We start from the raw sequence: 18166 nt of genomic DNA, 5'->3' as shown, positions 1-18166 counted from the left end.
GCCGACTCCAACAACGAGGCTTGTAGAAGCAAGACAACGCCTACGACATAAGCCTTTCTTGGCCTCACGCATCGGCTTATCGGTCCCTGGAATACACCGACATCGCCAAAGCCCAGCGAGTTTCTTGGCCGAGTTGGACATCATCCAACTTCAATACCACCTCCCTACCAGAACCGTCTTAGACTTTGCACCCAGATACTTCGACCGAGATGCCGCCCCGAATAAATATCCCGCCGGTGACGCGCATCCTCCTCATCGCGCTTCTCGGCCAGTCCCTCCTCAGCGCCGCGATCCGATATCGACAATGGACCGCCCACGCCGACATCGTCATCCCCTACCTGACGCTGGTGCCGCAGCTGTCCATCATCTACCCGTGGACCTTTATTACGTCGACGTTTGTTGAGAGTAACGTTTTCACACTCGGTATCGCCGGCGTCACGCTGTATCATGGAGGACGCTATCTGGAGAGAGCCTGGTCTTCGGCCGAGCTGGCCAAGTTCCTGGCCCTCGTGTCCTTGATCCCCAACTTCTTGACCCTCTGCGTCATGGTTCTCTTCTTTACCCTGACGCGCAACGAGAGCTGGACGTATGTGTGCTCCAATACTGGTAACCTAATGCGAGATTTGGCTAACGAGATATTCCAGACTAACCGTCATTGCCGGAACGATCCCTGTTCAGATCTCCTTCCTCGTCGCCTTCAGCCAGCTCGTGCCGGCTCATACGGTGACTCTCTTCCGCGGCATCCTATCCCTCCGAGTGCCTCGATTCCCGCTGGTCTACATCGGCATCGTCTTTCTTCTGTCTCTTACTCCTGTTCTTACGAGGGCCGCCCTGTGGCTCGCTATCTTTGGTTTCCTTACCAGCTGGACCTACCTCCGATTCTACAAGACCGTCTTCCCCGATCTTGAGTCGTCTCAACCCGCCTCCCAGCGCGGCGATGCGAGCGAGACGTTTGCGTTTGCCGAGTTCTTCCCCGGCCCCGTGAAGCCCTTTGTGGCTGCGGTCGCTGACCAGATCTTCCTGGTGCTGGTGGCCATGCGAGTTTGCACGCCCTTCTCCCAGGGCGATACCTCCCGAAACGACCAGCGGATTCACCGTAACGCCCCTGGAGGTGCCCGCGCCGAGGCTGAGAGGAGGAGGGCCATTGCACTCCGAGCTCTTGACCAGAGGCTTCACGCTGCCACGGCCAACCAGGCGCCAGCGCGGCCGTCCCAGCCTCCCAACCGGCCCTCGGGTCCAACTGTGCAGAGCCAGCCTCAGCCTGCAACTCAGACGGCCATGACTTCGTCTCCTGGCCCGATGCTAGGCGAGACCAAGTTCGAGCCTGACCACGACGACTCCAAGAGCTAAGGGTTTTGCATACATGGGTAGCATGCAGCAGCCCTGCGTGATGTGTGTCGTGTACGATGTACGATTCTTTCTTGAACCTGGTCAACGGATGTCGATATGGGAAACGGACAACAATATCAGCAGCAGCGTGTACTCGCTAGCGATGTTTTAATAGAGAAAGAGTGTATGGATGAACGGGTTGGCGGGCATAGTTAGTGGAGCAATGGTGTTAACACGGTTTCTGGGAGGGGTTTATTTCCTTTTTGACTCTGTGGCCCTGATTGGGGTGGTTTCTACCTCGAAGAGTGAGGTTTTCCAGTATTTAGGCTAGATATCAATTTTCAGCAAGGTACATGGGAAAGGTTTAGAGTGCCTTGGATGTGACCATGCGGGAAACCTGGAATGGGTAATGTGAGATGGCTGTGTCGAATTGACGCCAATTTACTTGTTGGTGTCACTTGGTTGTTCTTTGGATGGTCATGTCTTATCTGATGTGAAGTGTGGTTATGTTCGTGATCAAGTGGTCAGGTGGACTTTTAGCTATCACCCGTGGTGAATGTTTTAAGAGCAAAGCAATATGAAGAGATAATACTTACCTCTACTAATAAATCTTGTCCTTATGCTTCGATAAACTGAGAAATCAACAGCTGCTAGTACTGAAAGTTGAACATACCCAGATGCAGGGTAGGCAACACGGAAACATCATGATTCTTCGGATCTAGATAACCCCAGAAAAGCGTAGCTTTCCCAGGAGCAAGGGGTTCAGGCTGACCAATCAGAACAGACGCAATTTGCATGCTGTGTCCTCCCTCGGCGATGACGACTCCCGAGGAGAGCAGCTGTCAACTTTTCCCCATCTCGCGTGTTTTACGAGGCATCTGTTCAAGTGAGAACCGACTCAATTGCACCGGCTGCGTGTCCGAGAGTAGTGCTAGTCTTGCGTCTAGAGGGGTGGACTATATCGCTCCTCTCATCACCATGGGTTGGCCTTATGAGTTTGTCACCCTCACGGATGAGGAGAAGCATCAGCGTCGCATCGCACTCGAATACTACGCCTACGTCGCCTTTCTCTCGGCTTTTGCACCTTGTCTCGTTTCCATCTTGGTACGGCTCATCGCCCGTGTGCGCCGTGCTCGACGCGGTCAGTACAGCGAGGTGCCCGGCTCGCCTGGGGCAAAGGCGAGTCAGCAGAGATGGACCACCAGGATGATTGGGAAGTGGTCTGCCGCCCAGTGGTGGCTAGGCGAGGATGTGTACTTTATGGGATCACGATGGGGACAGCGGGATGAGTGGGTTCTCGGTGTTGCTTGGACGTTGTGGATGTTGATTCTCTGTGTTCGAGGGACGGGAAAGGGTAAGACATTGAAACTGCACTTATTGATGAGGTGTTTCTGACAATTTATAGACTATCTTCACTTAACGAAGCGTTTTGGAATCATTGCGACCTCGCAGATGCCCATCCAGTATCTCCTGGCTCTCAAGGCACTCAACCCCTTTGCCTTTATCCTGCGCTCATCTCACGAGCACCTCAACCGGTATCACCGCGTGCTAGGTCGGATCATTTACTTCCTGCTCATTCTCCACGCCATCTTTTACAACATCTTCTTCTTCGAGTCTGGAATCTGGGTCAAGCGATTCTTCGCACCGGTCGTTTTTGCCGGTGTTGTCGGCTTTACGGCGTTTCATGCTCTTACGGGCACGGCCATGGCTCGTGTTCGCGAGTATTCGTATCGCATCTTCTTCGTCACTCATCTCGTGGCTGCGTTTTCTATTCCGCCTTTGATATACTACCATGCGCACTCTGCCCGGTTCTACGTTGGCCTAGCCGTCGGTAGCTTTGTTATCGACTTGGCTGCGCGCAAGATAACTACCATCACCACGCCAGCCGTCATCGAAGCCATCCCTGGGACAAACCTCGTCAAGGTCTCGGCAACTATGCCTAGCAGCAAGATTGCCAAGTATCGAGCCCGTCCTGGATCTCATGTCTACCTCAACATGCCATCGGGCTCTCGGCCGGGTATTGGCCAGTTCTCCGCTCCCCATTTGCTCTTTGAGTTTCTCTACAACCCCTTCACGGTGGCATCAACCGACAAGGAGACACACGAGTTGACACTGGTTGCACGCACGCGGACCGGACCGATGACGGGTCGCCTTAGCCACTTCTCATCAACTGGGAGCGCCTCGAGTAAGGTCGAGCTCAACATTGAAGGCCCATACGGCGTTATCGGAAAGACGTTCCGTGATCTCATCGACTCAGGAATCAACCGTGTCTTGCTCGTCGCCGGTGGTGTAGGAGCAACATTTGCAGTACCTCTATACCACGCTATTCTAGCCGAGAACGCATCAGCTCACGTCCAGCTCATCTGGGCCATCCGAAGTCCCGGCGATGCAACCTGGGCATCGTCAAGCCCCACGGGAAAGTCCCTTCTCGACGATGACCAGGTGCAGCTCTTTCTCACAGGCGACATGGGCGTCACCGACAGTGGAGTCGAGATGAACACCCTGCAACAAGGGGGAGCCCGACCAGCTCGGAGTCCCAAGAGGCCCGATCTGCAAAAGATTGTCGACGACACGTTCCGACAGGGGCAAGGAGAAAAGGTTGCCGTCTTGGTTTGCGGCCCCCCTGGCATGGCGAGGGAGTTGCGGAGAAGTGTTACGCCTTGGGTTATGAAGGGGCGACAGGTGTGGTGGCACAATGAGAGCTTTGGTTGGTGAGAAGATATCAGAATTGGTTGGATTGAATTGGCCTGGCGTTGGGTTGTTTCAGCTTTCATGTGTCTATATACTCTAGAGTTCCACCATAATAGATGCCTAAGGATATATGCCAAGTCTCGTGGTAGTTGTGCCATGGCAATGTTGGTCCTTGGCCTAAAGCACCCATAGCCTCCTCTTCCCTATGAGCCGAGATAGTATGCAGATACCTATTCTGGCTGATATATCTTCAGTCTTGAAAGAACGTAGGCGTAGCTCGATATAATGTAGGCGAAAGCGGACCTGTATACCAATGAGGTTAACATTTGTTGAGCCGCGACAGTCACATCATAACTGGAATGTCATCAAGTCATATTGCTATGCTCCCTTGTTCTCCCTGTATCAGCGAGTTTTCGCCTCTTTAGTCATAATTCTCAACCACCAACGCCCCTATCCATCTCCTCTTGCTACCAAGAAGCTCCGCACCCGTATAGTCACTGTCGACTAGGTCTAATCTTGTATCCCCTTTCACAGGGACTGCCGCTAATTTGGCAGCTTTATGCATAAACAGAAAGAAAGGGGAATTGAAAGAACAAGGAAACTGCCATCTCTAAGGGAATCGAATCGTATATCTGGTGTCGTAAACGGCATTAACCGACGTCCTCAAAGGTCGTCTCGTCCCCACCTCATCTTGTGTGCTACAACTTCACTGTCGGTAGCGAGCGAGCTGTGCCATGATGTTCTGTACCTGGACTGCCGCATCACCGTTCTGGGGTGCTCCGTTCGACGGGGGCTGCGCTCCATAAGGTGCCCCGTAAGAGTTCGGAGGAGGTTGCTGGGCAGCGGCATTACCACCCAAGCTACCCAGGATTGCTTGTATATCAACCTGCGGCGCGGCGGGGGCAGAGACTCCCGCGGGAGGGTGAGCGGGATTCTGGGCGCCTGGCTGGATCTGCGACAACAGCTGCTGGAGTGCGGCAGGGTTAAGCTGTCCCACGAGGCTGGCAATGTCGGGACCAGCTGCAGAAGGCTGTTGGCCATACTGACTCTGAGGTGGGCCAGCTGGGAACCCGGATGTGGGCGGTTGGTGAGGGGGTTGTCCACCGTACGGATTGCTATATCCGCCATTTCCACCGAATGACTGGCCGTAGCTTGGCTGACCTGATGCTTTGGCCCGTATAATCACTTCAGCTGCAGTAGTAGGCTCCAGGTCAACGTACTGGTCGAACCGAACGTTACTCGAGCCTGCTGAGCGGTCGAAAGCCTGGACTGGAATCCTTCCGAGGTTCTGCGCTCTGAGATCGAGGTCCACCACGGCATGCACACCCTCGGCCGCTTGTCGCTGAACAACAACATCCTTGGGGATCCTGGGATGTAGGTACATGACCTCAGACCGTAGACCCTTGGCCTTGAAGGCTTGTTCCACCCAGTTGACAAAGTCGCGGTTGACATCGGGCTGGAGAATGATTTGAACGTCTGGCACATCGGCGCCGTACCGCCTAGGAAGTTCGAGTTCGCCTTCGTGCCGAGGTCGCCCATAGGGGCTTGGACTTCTTCTGCGGTAGTTGTCCTTGTCGTTGCGGCCGTAGCCAGGTGAGTGTGACCGCCCCCGTGCCCTGTTACCATCATAGAAGCCCCTATCGCGGCCATAGGACTCGTCTCTCTGGTAATCATTACGACGTGGTGACTGACCGCGGCTTGGCCGATAATCATCCCGGTTCTGGTGGCCATGTCGTTCGTTTCGGCGTCCGCTATCACGCCCCCGGTTTCTCTCCGGGCTTCGGGCTCTCTCCTTTTTGGACTTGTCCTGGACACGAGATACTTCGAGATCTTGAATCTGTTAGAACATCTTCACTCGATCACAAAGGGGTGTCAACTTACGGATCCTGCGCCCCTTAATCTCGATTCCCTGGAGATTCTCCATCGCTCTCCGTCCTTCCTCTACCGAGTGATACTGCACAAACCCATAGGCAGATTTGAGAGAAATCTGGGCAAGCCTTCCGAATCGATGAAACAGATCAAAGACGTCACGCTTCGATACCTTGTCGCTCGAGAGGTTGCCTGTAGAGAATATGTGAGCGCCGTTTTTGGACGCGCCAGACGCGGATCGTGTACCAATAAAGATGCGAGAGCCTTCAGGAAAGCGGTCCCACTTGGCCTCCGACATGTACTGTCGCTCATCAGCCAAGAACTGATCCCACTGGCGTTGGTATTCGGCATCTTGAGCTCGATCAGCAGTATAGGGGGCAGACTGAGGCGGGTATGGAGGGGCATTCATGGAAGTGATGGCAACAGGTGCGTGGAGACCAGAGCCAGGAGGAGTTGCAAAATTGCCCAGTGCATCAGGGGCCGTGGCCGGCGCCCCAGCAGCCACGTACGTGGACGGTTGACCGGGGGTCGGCGGTGCGGCCACACTGGAGGGGATACTGGCATTGATGCCCCCTGGGTGGTGCTGCGAGGCATACGACTGGGGCGCGGCTTGCGACTGGGGGGGCCTCGGAGGAAGAGAGGCGGATGATGGGAACGCTGAAGACGAAGGTCCCGGTTCAGCGGACGGTTCACCTTTGGCGGATAGAGGAGATGGATCTGCGCTGGCACTGGGCTCAGCAGGAGCAGTGAGATCGGCGACGAGCCGTTGAATATCAGTTGAGGCACTGGGAGAACCAGCGGCGTTGGAGTCCGCCTTGGCTGTAGCTGGAGACGATGTCGGCTGGTTGGAGGGCTGCGATGTGGCCGGCGTCGTAGCACCGCCGAGATGGGCTTCGGACGAAGCGTTGGAAATGGCCGTTGCCACGGGCTCGCCTGGCTGGGCTGATGATGATTCAGGAACGGCATGTGAGACTTCTGATGGGCGACTTGTCAAGTGATCGGATGAAAGAGAAACTTGGTTGGATTCTCGGGGCATCGATGATACATCTTCTGGCTGAATGTCCCCGTCCTCACCCTCCTCCGGCCCAATCGGGGAATCAAAGGTCTTTGCGTAGTCGTCATTGCTGTCTGGGAGCTCCTGCTGTGGATGAGGCTCAGGCTGGGGTGCCGCCTCGGTGTCGTCCTCGCCGTAAGGGTCGTTGAGGCTGTCGTCATCTACGATATCGTCATCACCGGCCCCCGAGATAGGCTCGAGGTTAGGGGCGCTGCTGGCCGTGCCGTTGGCGGCATCAGCAGCAGCAGCGGCGGCGGCGACCATGGCGTCGATGGTATCAACCGTCTCCTGCAGCGCGGGAACTGCCAAGGACGTGGCAGAGTGAACGGGCGACGGAGAGACAGGGGAGAGATTGGCAGTGGCCTGGATTTCCGGCTCGGGTTCTGGCATTAAGTTGGGCTTGGGGGTGTAAGAGTGATGAGTAGCAGCGCAGATTGATGAAGAGAGCCTCTCAAGCGCCGCAATCGCACAAACAAGGCGGGCACGGGCGATGGTGCAGTTGGAGACGGTGGAAATGGGCTCGTCTCGTTAGTGGAAGTGGCCGCCACGCGACGGCCTGGCGCAGAATGACAAGTGGAAGCGCGATGGAGAGAGATTGGGCCGCGGTCAGAACGGGGGGTGCCAGGAGCTGGAATAGGTAGGTAGTAGTAGTAGTAGTAGTTGCGGGCCAAACGGGCGTAGAAACGAGCGGAAAGAGGATCGACACTGTCGCAAGAGCGTGATGGAAAAGAAGCAGGCGACAACACCGACTGCTCGACAAGGAAGCGAGCAGGTAGCGACTTGCGACGTCGGAGTTGGGGTGTGTCGCACCGGACGAATGAGTTCGCGGGTGTGGAACACTTCAGGATGCGAAGCGGCACGTGAGAGCAAAGCGATAAGGGCTAGAGGTTCCTCATCAAATCAAAGAAAGGAGCTTGGCCTGGACTCGGCGCGACAAAGGAGTTGTCGTAGCCGCAGAGATTTGTCCTCGGGCGAAGCGTCGATGTTGGCGTCAGGTCAGTCAGAGTCTGGCGATAGGTGAAGATGAAACTGGGAAGAAGTAAGAAGAGAAGGCTGGGGTTTCGGGGTCGAATGAGGCTGATCGGGCGCAAGCGTCAACCCCGACAGACGGGAAACGCTAGGCTATTTATGGCAAGGCGGTCAAGCGCCCCGACACGGCAGTTTGTACGGGACGGGAGCCCCAGCAGAATTGAACCTTGGCCAAAAAGCAAGCAGCAACCTTTGGCCAACCGTTAGGTACCAAGTCAAAAGGCTGCAGCTGGGCCAGAGAAGGAACTGGACTTGGGCAATCTCTTCGGGCTCTTTCTGTCAGAGTTTTAAGTTGCGGGCGTGAATGATGCTCCGGCGACAGTTGACAGCAGTTCTCAGGCTGCGGATACGGCCTCTGCTAAGCCCTCCTTTTGACCCCAGATTCAAAAGATACCAGGCTTTTGATGCTGATCTCGACCAAGATGCGCTGGCTGAAGCCCGAACTTGGTTCCGGTCAGAAAGTGAATTATCGCGACTCCCAAAGGGTAACACCACCTACGCTCGGTCTAGTGGGCCGGGCGGACAGCATGTCAATAAGTGCGCAACACCTCCATAAAAGTCCTCGCCGAATACTCGTGCTCACAGACACAAGGACCGAAACCAAGGCCACAACAGCGTATCCAGTTAGAGAGTTGCTCTCGACGCTTCCCAGGTTGTTGCATCGTAGCATTCGAGAGTCGAAATATTACACGACAAAGAGCGACTCCCTTACCTTTCACACTCAAGACTCCCGGTCAAGAGATGCAAATGCCAAAGAAAACTGGAAAAAATTGTTGAAGGAGATTCTCAGTATTTACGACCAAGTTGTCCCCAACGAGACGAGCAAAGAAAAGCTGCAGAAGCACCAAGATTCGTAGGTAACCTCTCTATTACTTGTGCGTCGTGAGCCAGGTGTTGACAAGAAGAAGCCAGAAGAACTGGGACAACCAAAGGTTGAAAATGAAGAAACAACTTTCCCAAAAGAAGAAGGATCGCAGAGGGCCACCAACTTGACTGAATAGCTTGGTGAATATGAAACAAATCCCATGAAGCAAGGAGGGAGTTACCAAGACGAAGAGATGAAATCGAAAGATTCCGCGTTTCGCAGCTGGGCCTTGTTCCTATTGAAGGGGAACGACGAGCAGGCTGTTGGTCGTGCCTTTGTCGTCAAGTGGTCATGGCGGTGATGGCAATCTTAATTAGACGAAACGAGACGAGACAATGGATGGCAAGAAAACACGGGCTACTGTAAAAACGACACGTACAATACGTATTGATGATGGGTTAAAAGAGGAGCATCTATAGGAATTCAAGCGTTGAACATTCCACACGGGCGGTTAACGACCGTTATCAATCACCGACCGTGTTGGTAGTGGGCCTATATGATCTACAGCTACAGAGTCACATACCGAAAGAGCGGATGAGATGAGACGAGACAGGACAAGACGATGAAGCGAGCGCCTTGATCAGGTGCCAATACGTACATCGGATCTTTAACTGAAAGGGACCAAAAACCATATGATGCGTCCAAAGGTGAAACCCCCATGATTGCCGCACCATGTTCGGCAACGTTGCCGTTTTGTAGCCACAAGACAGCCGTCTTTATTCCTGCGATTACGACCACGCCAATCTGCTGTACCTACAGACCGTCCTACATTGGTTCGACCAACAGATGGAACTCCCCTCAGCCAGACTTGCATCTAGACCGGCCTCCGTCAGCCTTTTTCCTGTCCTCTTCAGCTGGGCCTCCCTCGCCTGACTGTCCCTCCTCCGCTAATAAGGCAACCCCACCTTTAGATCCATCCATTCCGCCCACTCGATCACTGCCCGACCGCGCTCCCTCTCCCCACCACTACCAGCACCAGCACCACCGCCAGACAGCATCTGTCTTCAGCTGCTGACACTCTTCCCTCTTCAGCCGGCTGGCTCTATTTCTCATCATTTCTCCTCCCAGCAACGAACTCCCCTGGAAAGAGTGTCCATCGCCGCCTCCTCCCCCCGCGACAACACCGCACGATACTCACGCCTTGCGCTCTTCAGTTCGCACTCTGCGGGGCATTGCGATATTCCACCTCTCCCTACATACCTTACGCCTAGAGGAGGCCTCACATCACAAACCTCAACATGGACCCCGCCGCTCGTCCACAACCTCAAGTCCAGCCTTGTAGATACAAGGTTGGCAAGACGCTAGGAGCAGGCTCCTACTCTGTTGTCAAGGAGTGTGTCCATATTGACACTGGCCGCTACTATGCCGCCAAGGTCATTAACAAGCGCTTGATGGCGGGTCGCGAACACATGGTGCGCATTGCCTCTGTATCCTCCTCTTCGTTGGGTTCCTCCTGTTGCCCATCGACGTCGAACAATCCTTCCCTGAAACCCCTAGTGGCTTACACGAATTGTGGAATATAGGTTCGCAATGAGATCGCCGTCCTCAAGAAGGTCTCCATGGGTCACCAAAACATCCTCACCCTCGTTGACTACTTCGAGACCATGAACAACCTCTACCTCGTCACCGATCTTGCCCTAGGAGGCGAACTCTTCGACCGAATCTGCCGAAAGGGCTCGTACTTCGAATCCGATGCCGCCGACCTCGTTCGCGCTACACTCTCCGCTGTCGCTTACCTTCACGACCATGGAATTGTCCATCGCGATCTCAAGCCCGAGAACCTGCTCTTCCGCACCCCAGAGGACAATGCTGACCTTCTCATTGCTGACTTTGGTCTTTCGCGAATCATGGACGAGGAGCAGTTCCACGTTCTTACTACAACTTGTGGTACTCCGGGATATATGGCTCCCGAAATCTTCAAGAAGACGGGACACGGCAAGCCTGTCGATCTTTGGGCGCTTGGTGTCATTACCTACTTCCTTCTCTGCGGTTATACCCCCTTTGACCGCGACTCCGACTTTGAAGAGATGCAGGCCATCCTCAACGCCGACTACAGCTTCACCCCGATCGAGTACTGGCGCGGCGTCTCAAGCCACGCCAAGGACTTTATTCGGCGCTGCCTGACCATTGACGCTACCAAGCGCATCACAGCTCACGAGGCCCTTCAACATCCTTTCGTCGCAGGATTTATCAATGCCGAGGGCGAGAGCCAGAACCTGCTGCCCAACATCAAGAAGAACTTCAACGCCCGCCGGACCTTGCACGCAGCCATCGACACTGTTCGTGCTATTAACAAGCTCCGTGAGGCTCAGAATGGTCTGATGGACGGCGCTCGATCCAAGGAGCCCAACCGCGGTGCTGCACGACAGTCCCAGCCCCAGCAACCCGGTGTTCGAAAAGATGACAGCGCCATATCCATGACCAACAACAACAGCCAGCCCAAGGACAGTGGCTATGGAACACAGACTGAGAATGACGTGGTCATGGGCAACACGGGGGCCTCCAATGTCCCATCCGCATTGCAACCGGGCAACAACGGGAACCGCATCATCGAGACGTCCAAGGGCCTCTGGAGCGGACCCGCCATGAAGAGGTAGAACCGACATGCGGGAGATGACCACGACATTGGTACATTACGAGAGAGTACTCACAGTTAACGGAAAATGACATGAGCCGTGTCTTTTCGCCGAAGGAAGGATGAAGGTTTTCGTTAGGAAAAGGCCCTTTGGGTTTGAAAGGGGGGTCAAGGCCAGACAATGCAGGTTCATATTAGCGATTTGATGAGCAAAGTGACGACTTGTTGGTGCACGGGAGGCCAAAGGAGCATGTCAGCGATATCGTTCTTGAAGTCACTGGACTTGGAAGAGTAGGAGTCTTGAAACGGAGCGCAGGCTCGCCGTTTGAGGAGAAGAAAGGATGATGATGAATCAGCACGGTTTCATTTCTCTTTTTTTTTTTTCTCTCTTTACATTCTCATGTTTTTGTTTTACTTTTCTTAAATGTCTTTTTTCCTCCTTTCTTGTCTTGTCAGTAGCCATGAGAGACGCTTTTGGAGTAGATACCAGGGACCACGCAGCCAAAGTCGAAATCAAAAACACTGGGGAAAACTTGATACTCTACAAACTTTGTGCCATGTGCTCACTTGCTTGTTGGGGACTTGCGTGTGTTGAGAGGGAAGCGAGAGTTTCTGTATCGCTGATTCATTTTGACGTCTGAGACCGAGATAGTTGCGGATATGATGAAACTCAAGCAGCCTGGGTGTCAAACTTGTCAGGTTTTATGGGGTCATCGACATTGGATGAGGCGTAAAAACTAAACATGAGCTCTACATATGTTGTTGCAGACTTTTAGAGGTCATTGGTTGATCGATAGGCGTCTCATGAGTGCCATGATAGGAGCCAAGGTTCCAACAACCAGCATCTTGTTGTCGTTAGACTAGCTCAGTGCTACAAGTCAAGTCCAGTAATGATTTGAACATTAATAGTATGAAATAAAGTATCTCGCTACTAAATTGACCGTTGCCAAGTACACCAGACGCGGCATGATCAGCATCATGATTCCAACGTTGCTAAGATTGAGTTGAAGGTTACCATTAGCAACACCAAAAGAAAGCTGTCAACAAAGCCTAACAAGCAAGTTCACACAGACAAACAGGTGACAGTAAATGGTCTGTCAATTCCCTTCTAACTCCTAATGTCTAGCGAGTGGTATCTTTGGTATTCCGTTTCCTGTTCACTCCCCGAAAAGACGTCCGCCTCCTTGCGCCGACAGGTTTTCATTCTCCAGAACCGTCCGAGGCTCAGCCATCAGCGAGCCAAAAATGAGTCCCTCCTTTTCCCATCCCCATCAAGAGGGGGGCGCCGTGTGTGCCTCGTCCCCCTTGGTCCGGCTCCAGGCTCTCTCTCTAGCGAGCGTCTCGATGCATGGCATGTCGTTCCCATGCCCACGCACGAATTAACCTCCTCTGCATTGTATACATTACTCTATTCAGATCCAGGTTCGTCCCTTGACAGGGTATAACGCATTAAGTATGGGGCAAAGTTGCTCCCTGGAACCCCATTATTACAGTATCCGTCTGGCCCTGACGGCCCTGCGCCAGAATCCAGCATCTGCCGTAGTAAAACAAACACCGCGTTGCGCCGATTCGCTGTGCTGTAGAATGCCAAAGATTTTGTCGAAAAATATGTAGAGTCGAAAATTAAAGTTGGGGTTTCGGGCATTATGTTCGTAAACTCCCATCAACGGTCGAGGCGTTGTGAGATCAAGTCGTCCAGAAGATATTAAGACTGTGTTGCTGAATCGCATCGACTCGATTACCGCCCAACAACCACCTCACTCAGTTCCACATCGCGGGGTCGATTTTGGCCCTCCCAGGAATGTCCGTTTTCGTCCAGATCCATGAGCATGTGGGGGAGGGCCTCCTCCGACAGGGTTGGGCTCAGGGTTCCGCTGCTGGAGCTGTAGCTCGAGGCACTCGCTACAGTCCAACCATCGCTAGAGTCGGCCCGTGGGCGTCCCAGCAGGCCAAGGCCGAAGTACTCGCCGTATTCCTCGTCCGTAATCGTGTTGCGGTCGCCGTACTCGACGTACTCGTACTCCCAGCGGGTAATCTTGTCCTCCTGGTTTCGGGGCAACCATCTCGCCTTTGCCACATAGTAGAAGGAGGCAGCAATGAGACCACCGCAGACCAGGTCGATCGCGTAGTGGTGGCTGAGGTACATAGTGGCCCACCAGACCCAGCCAGCGTAGAGGATGAAGTAGGTGCGGAACTGGGGGAAGCAGTGAGTCATGAAGAGGGCTTCAAGAACTGCATTGGCAGCATGAAGCGAGGGGAAAGCGCCAAAGGGCACGGGCGCTGAGCTGAAGTTGGTCGTGTACAGATCAATGCCGAAAATTGCGTCAATGCGAGCAAGTCCAGCGGGAGATCCGGGCATGCCGTACGCAGCAGGCTCGAGGCCATGCTCGTTCTCATACCAAGGAGGCGTGCAGGGGAAGACGAGCTGGATAGTGACACCGAGGATGCTCATCCAGCCGAAAGTGCGCGCGAAAACAGGGGTGGTGCCAGGGGCGCCAAAGATCCAGAGGATCAGGGCGCAGACGGCAGGAGCACCGAAATGGCAAAGGCCATAGGGAACCCAGGCGAGGATATCGAGAACCGGGTGTTGGTGGGCGGAAAGAATACTGGAAAGGTTGGCGCCATAGAGAACGTTCTCGAGGGCGGGCAGCACTCGGACCCAGATGTGAGGTCGAACCTCATAGGGGATAAAGCTGGGAGAAATAAGCATGCGAGAAGTCAGAGAAGCTACAGAGTAAACTTACCGGCTACAAAAGAAATACAAAAGCCAAATCCAGATCATTGACGACGGGAGGAAGAACTGGCGAGTGGCAGGCATGAGCACAAGCCATACACTGCCGACCACAGCCAAGAGCTTGACGCCAGGGGCTGGGGGAGCGATCCAGAGGCAGAAAAGTGCGAGAAGCGCGAGGAAGACATATTGAAGGTCTGAAGTTGCCCACTTGTGCTTCTGGAAATCGCGGACACCATCCCAAGCATTGAATGAGGTCTTGAGACCAGTAATCTCCTCGTTGCCAGGTCCGGATTTTGACTTGGTGCGGCGACGGCCGATGCGGTATCTTTGAGGGACCGCCGTGTTGAGGAAAGGCAAATTAAGGTGGTCAGGCCAAAGAAGCTGCAGCTTCGGCTTGCCAGAGAGGGTGGGAAAGTCGTTCATTGTGACCGTCGGGGTGGTGATGCTCGTCGAGGGGGTAACGACGGGGCCGGACAGGCGACAGTGATTGTTGAAGCGTAGGGGGTTTGGTCGAGGAAGAATCTCGTAAATCGTAGTCGGTGTCCCAATATGAATACCCAAAAACTACCTCATATCCAAGTTGACCAATCCACACAAACACTCATTCAACGACCGTCGGAATCGTCGGGGTGGTCGTCTGCAGCGATAGTTGTCGAAGCGCTGGCGAAGGGAGGGAGGGAGATTGCACGCGACAGGACGCCACACAGGAAGGTGTGAGGCAAAGTACCTGAAGACGTGAAGAGAAGAGGAGGAGGAGGGATGCTTAACAAGGTACGAAGGTAAGACGAAACCAAGCCGAGGATCGAGGGAGCAAAGGGAGGGAGGAAAAGGGAAGAGAAGAAGAGGAAACGGGTGTAATATGAGCAAGTGGAGGAGTGGAGGAGAGAGGGATCGAGAAATGATGACGAGTTGCAGGAAGCGTGGTGCAGCAGGGGCTGCGGCCGGGTGCTTTGCAGCGCTCGCAGCGCTGTGCCGACCAAAGTCTACAGTTGACCACTTACACGCTCACCCACTAAAGGGACGAAACGACAGGGCCTTATCCAGTGGGCGCTACTAGAATTAGCTTCGCAACAAAGGGGGCCCGCAACAGCAGTAAGATTTTTCCTTCCTCTCTGCACTCGGGCACTCGTGCAGGCAGCGGACGCCGGATGCTGCGGGATCAGAGTCAAAGCTACAAGGGCCCCGGGTACCGTCAAGCCAACAAGCCCCAGCGGGGCCCCTGTTCGATGGGGGACCAGGGTGGACTGGAAATTGCACTGGGGCCGGCGCCTAAGCCTGTTTTGCGCCGTTGTGAGCCTTCTCTGACGCTCTCTGGTTGCCCCGGGAGCCAATCAGGCGACGCGCCTCGACCAAGTCGCGTGTGCGCGAGCCGACGAGACCAGAAGCTGCTGACACAGCAGAGAAGAGCAGACACCCGTGGACGGCCGGGCACCGCGGAGGAACGGGGTTTACGGCAGCCCGAACGACGGCGTATTACCGTAATTTCCTGGAAGTGTGCGCCAAGACCCATTGGCGGCTCATGTCGCGTGAGTGAGGGTTCCCTTGCTAACTAACGCTGACTGGATTGCGACGACATCGCGTGCGCCTGGCGAGGCAGTGTGCGATACGTACGCACGTTTAACCCCCAGCCGCAAAAGTTGGAAATTGGATATGGCCATCTGGAACAATCATTGATTGATTACGGAAGGCTCAGATGAGAAAGCGGCGTGGTTCCTGCCTGGCACCTCTGGTTCGGCAAGCACGGCCACCGTAATGTGGAGTGGATGAGGACGGGAGGCAGCCCACCCTTTTCCCTCGATCTCGCACATCATCCATCCTTGGCGGGCTGCCGGGCAACCTGAAAGGCCGTTAACGACGGGTACCTCGGCGACGGAAGCGAGCAACGCCTGGGGGCATGTCACCCCTGTTTGAATCATGGTGGATGATGCTCACTCTCAGCGACTGCATGCAGACATCCATGAACAGCACGCAGGAGCCTGCCAAGACCCACGACCCCGAGAGCGCCGATTCGATGCTGAGAGAGTGAGATTGGAGGGGGATTCGCCGACGTGGACACTCGCACAGCACAGCCAGCTCAACCGTTTTGCTACAGTACAGCCCATTCCATGGGTCCGTTAGGGAGCTTTGGCTCAGTAACTGCCCTACACAGCCGGCTGCGCGTACTGTGACGACAAGACGAGACGAGACAACCCCCCGGCAAGATGGGTTGAGCATTGCCTTTCTTTCGCTTTCATCGATGAAGCAGCCATGTCTCTCCGACCCACTCCTCTCGCTCCTGTCATTGTTTCTTGGGCGTCCTCGATGAGACTACTCCATTACCCATGATTGTGGCTGATTTCAGTATAAACGTCACCATCAGAAACGGTCGCAGTTTACTGTCTTAGCTGGCTGCACAGCCTCTGGGGTCTTGGCGGTCGGGTCATTGTGAATTGTCATGACTGTGGCACAGCGACCTGGAACCGCGCACTACGTAGATTTGACTGACCGAGTCGCCAATCAGCTTCACACGGGAGCCAGGCGAGCCTTGGAGCTCAGCAGGCAGGGTCTGGAGAATGAGATGGGGTTGCCAGAAAATGACGATCACCCCGGCTCAATCTAACATCAGAAGACGACTGCGGGTACAGCATATCCTGACTGATGACCATTGGGCAGGCATTTCGGCAAGCGACATGTGCTGGCAGTCAGTCAATGCCCTGCCCGGCAGGGCTATTACGGCATACGGGCAATACGCGGGAGCGGATATGCCCATCGACATCCATTGGCAAACCCACTGAGGTCATGACAATTCCCTTTTCTGCAGAGTTGATCAGATCCAAGGCCCCGTGACCATCGAGACAGGGCTTCTAAGCTGCAATGCTTCCACTTGTGCATCCGGTATCTCATGCTTTGGATCACTCGCCCTTTGTTCAATGCACGGCCTCTCCGCTTGCGTCGGGCTGAAGAGGACCCTTCGGCCGGAGAGTTTCTGTTGAAGGGTCTTCTTCGACCTTTGACGGCCGAGCTACGGTGCATTCCGCCGGGTGGATGATGCAGACGATGATGCCGCCCAGGCCCAGACGAAGAGCTAGGGAACAAGCAGCCATGCATGGGAGCTCCACTGGCAAAGTTTCACAGGCGCAGGCCGAGATGGACAACGGTGCCATTGGAGGCAGAGACAAGGATCAGCTTCTCGGCGCGAGGAGCTGGGGCCACTGCATCTTTTTTTTTTTTCGCACCAAGTCGCATTTACAGAGCGAGCGAATGGCGAGGTCAGTCAGTGGTACTTGTGGTCGAGGTACCTTGTCTTCTCGGCCCAAACATGTGGAATGCTTTCCGTGGCTGCCGTGGCTTTCAAGCTCTCTCACACTTTGACCTCCACACCCACACGTCTGGTCGCTCAACACCACCACAGCCCTGAAGCTCGGCTCCATGATGCCCTCTAATGTACCTCGTCAGCAGAGGCACACGGAAGAGGTACTTGATGATCGCTGATCCTAGCTGCATGTCTGGTCGGCAGCGGCGCACCCTGCATGGCGTTGGCGTTGGCGTTCGACCATCAAACATCACCAGCCTCTTCCAGCAGAACAGCACACAGTAGCACAGTCAGCTGCACCCATCCATTAACTTCCAGCCCGTCGACCGTGTTGGCCCATATCACCACTTGTCTGCTGAAACGGCATCAAATCGTGCCAAACCAATCAATCATGTGCCCATGTTCCCTACCCCTAACCGGTTGGAGCAGTGACGGACTCGAGTCTCGACTCAGCCCTGTGCCTCCTCTCCCTGCAAGGTAAATCATGAACATTTTATCACATACGATCAGAACGAGGTCGCTTGATGGATGATGCGCGTACTGCAACGGGTTGATGGTTCAGGCTTTTCGCATCATCCAGACCCTCGTCCACTTCGCCGTCTCCCACGCGAGTAGCCGCGCGCCCTCACCAATCCGTCACTCAGGAGACACGGACGAGCCAGGATATGTAGCAAGCAAGCAACCCCACGAAACCTCGGTCACCAATGGGTTGAAGCCTCGCTCGGTCT

The 18166-nt window shown here is 54.7% G+C and overlaps 6 protein-coding genes across 6 annotated transcripts; 4 read left to right on the top strand and 2 right to left on the bottom strand.

Annotated features, from left to right (window-relative positions):
• Positions 1–209: 209 nt before the first annotated feature.
• NECHADRAFT_30729 (uncharacterized protein) lies at positions 210–1350 on the top strand (the record flags this gene model as incomplete). Its single annotated transcript, XM_003054354.1, has 2 exons — positions 210–586; positions 645–1350. 2 exons carry the CDS (start codon positions 210–212, stop codon positions 1348–1350), a joined length of 1083 nt encoding a protein of 360 aa, XP_003054400.1.
• Positions 1351–2307: 957 nt separating this feature from the next.
• On the top strand, positions 2308–4044 carry NECHADRAFT_75061 (uncharacterized protein; the record flags this gene model as incomplete). Its single annotated transcript, XM_003054353.1, has 2 exons — positions 2308–2683; positions 2735–4044. The coding sequence occupies 2 exons, from the start codon at positions 2308–2310 to the stop codon at positions 4042–4044; spliced, it is 1686 nt and encodes a 561-aa protein (XP_003054399.1).
• A 682-nt stretch (positions 4045–4726) lies between these two features.
• On the bottom strand, positions 4727–7207 carry NECHADRAFT_90216 (uncharacterized protein; the record flags this gene model as incomplete). The annotated part of the gene is made up of 2 exons (XM_003053624.1): positions 4727–5850; positions 5902–7207. 2 exons carry the CDS (start codon positions 7205–7207, stop codon positions 4727–4729), a joined length of 2430 nt encoding a protein of 809 aa, XP_003053670.1.
• Positions 7208–8179: 972 nt separating this feature from the next.
• NECHADRAFT_73400 (uncharacterized protein) lies at positions 8180–9047 on the top strand. Its single transcript, XM_003054352.1, has 3 exons — positions 8180–8509; positions 8565–8825; positions 8881–9047. The coding sequence occupies exons 1-3, from the start codon at positions 8277–8279 to the stop codon at positions 8963–8965; spliced, it is 579 nt and encodes a 192-aa protein (XP_003054398.1). The 5' UTR covers positions 8180–8276; the 3' UTR covers positions 8966–9047.
• Positions 9048–10075: 1028 nt separating this feature from the next.
• NECHADRAFT_32056 (uncharacterized protein) lies at positions 10076–11426 on the top strand (the record flags this gene model as incomplete). The annotated part of the gene is made up of 3 exons (XM_003054351.1): positions 10076–10249; positions 10361–11205; positions 11309–11426. 3 exons carry the CDS (start codon positions 10076–10078, stop codon positions 11424–11426), a joined length of 1137 nt encoding a protein of 378 aa, XP_003054397.1.
• Positions 11427–13150: 1724 nt separating this feature from the next.
• On the bottom strand, positions 13151–14569 carry NECHADRAFT_65727 (uncharacterized protein; the record flags this gene model as incomplete). Its single annotated transcript, XM_003053623.1, has 2 exons — positions 13151–14105; positions 14157–14569. 2 exons carry the CDS (start codon positions 14567–14569, stop codon positions 13151–13153), a joined length of 1368 nt encoding a protein of 455 aa, XP_003053669.1.
• Between the last annotated feature and the right edge of the window lie 3597 nt (positions 14570–18166).

The sequence above is a fragment of the Fusarium vanettenii genome (assembly GCF_000151355.1).
Source record: "Fusarium vanettenii 77-13-4 chromosome 1 genomic scaffold NECHAsca_1_chr1_3_0, whole genome shotgun sequence".
Classification (NCBI taxonomy): domain Eukaryota; kingdom Fungi; phylum Ascomycota; class Sordariomycetes; order Hypocreales; family Nectriaceae; genus Fusarium; species Fusarium vanettenii.
Note: the sequence above shows the minus strand (reverse complement) of the source record. Positions and strands in the feature narration are given on the sequence as shown.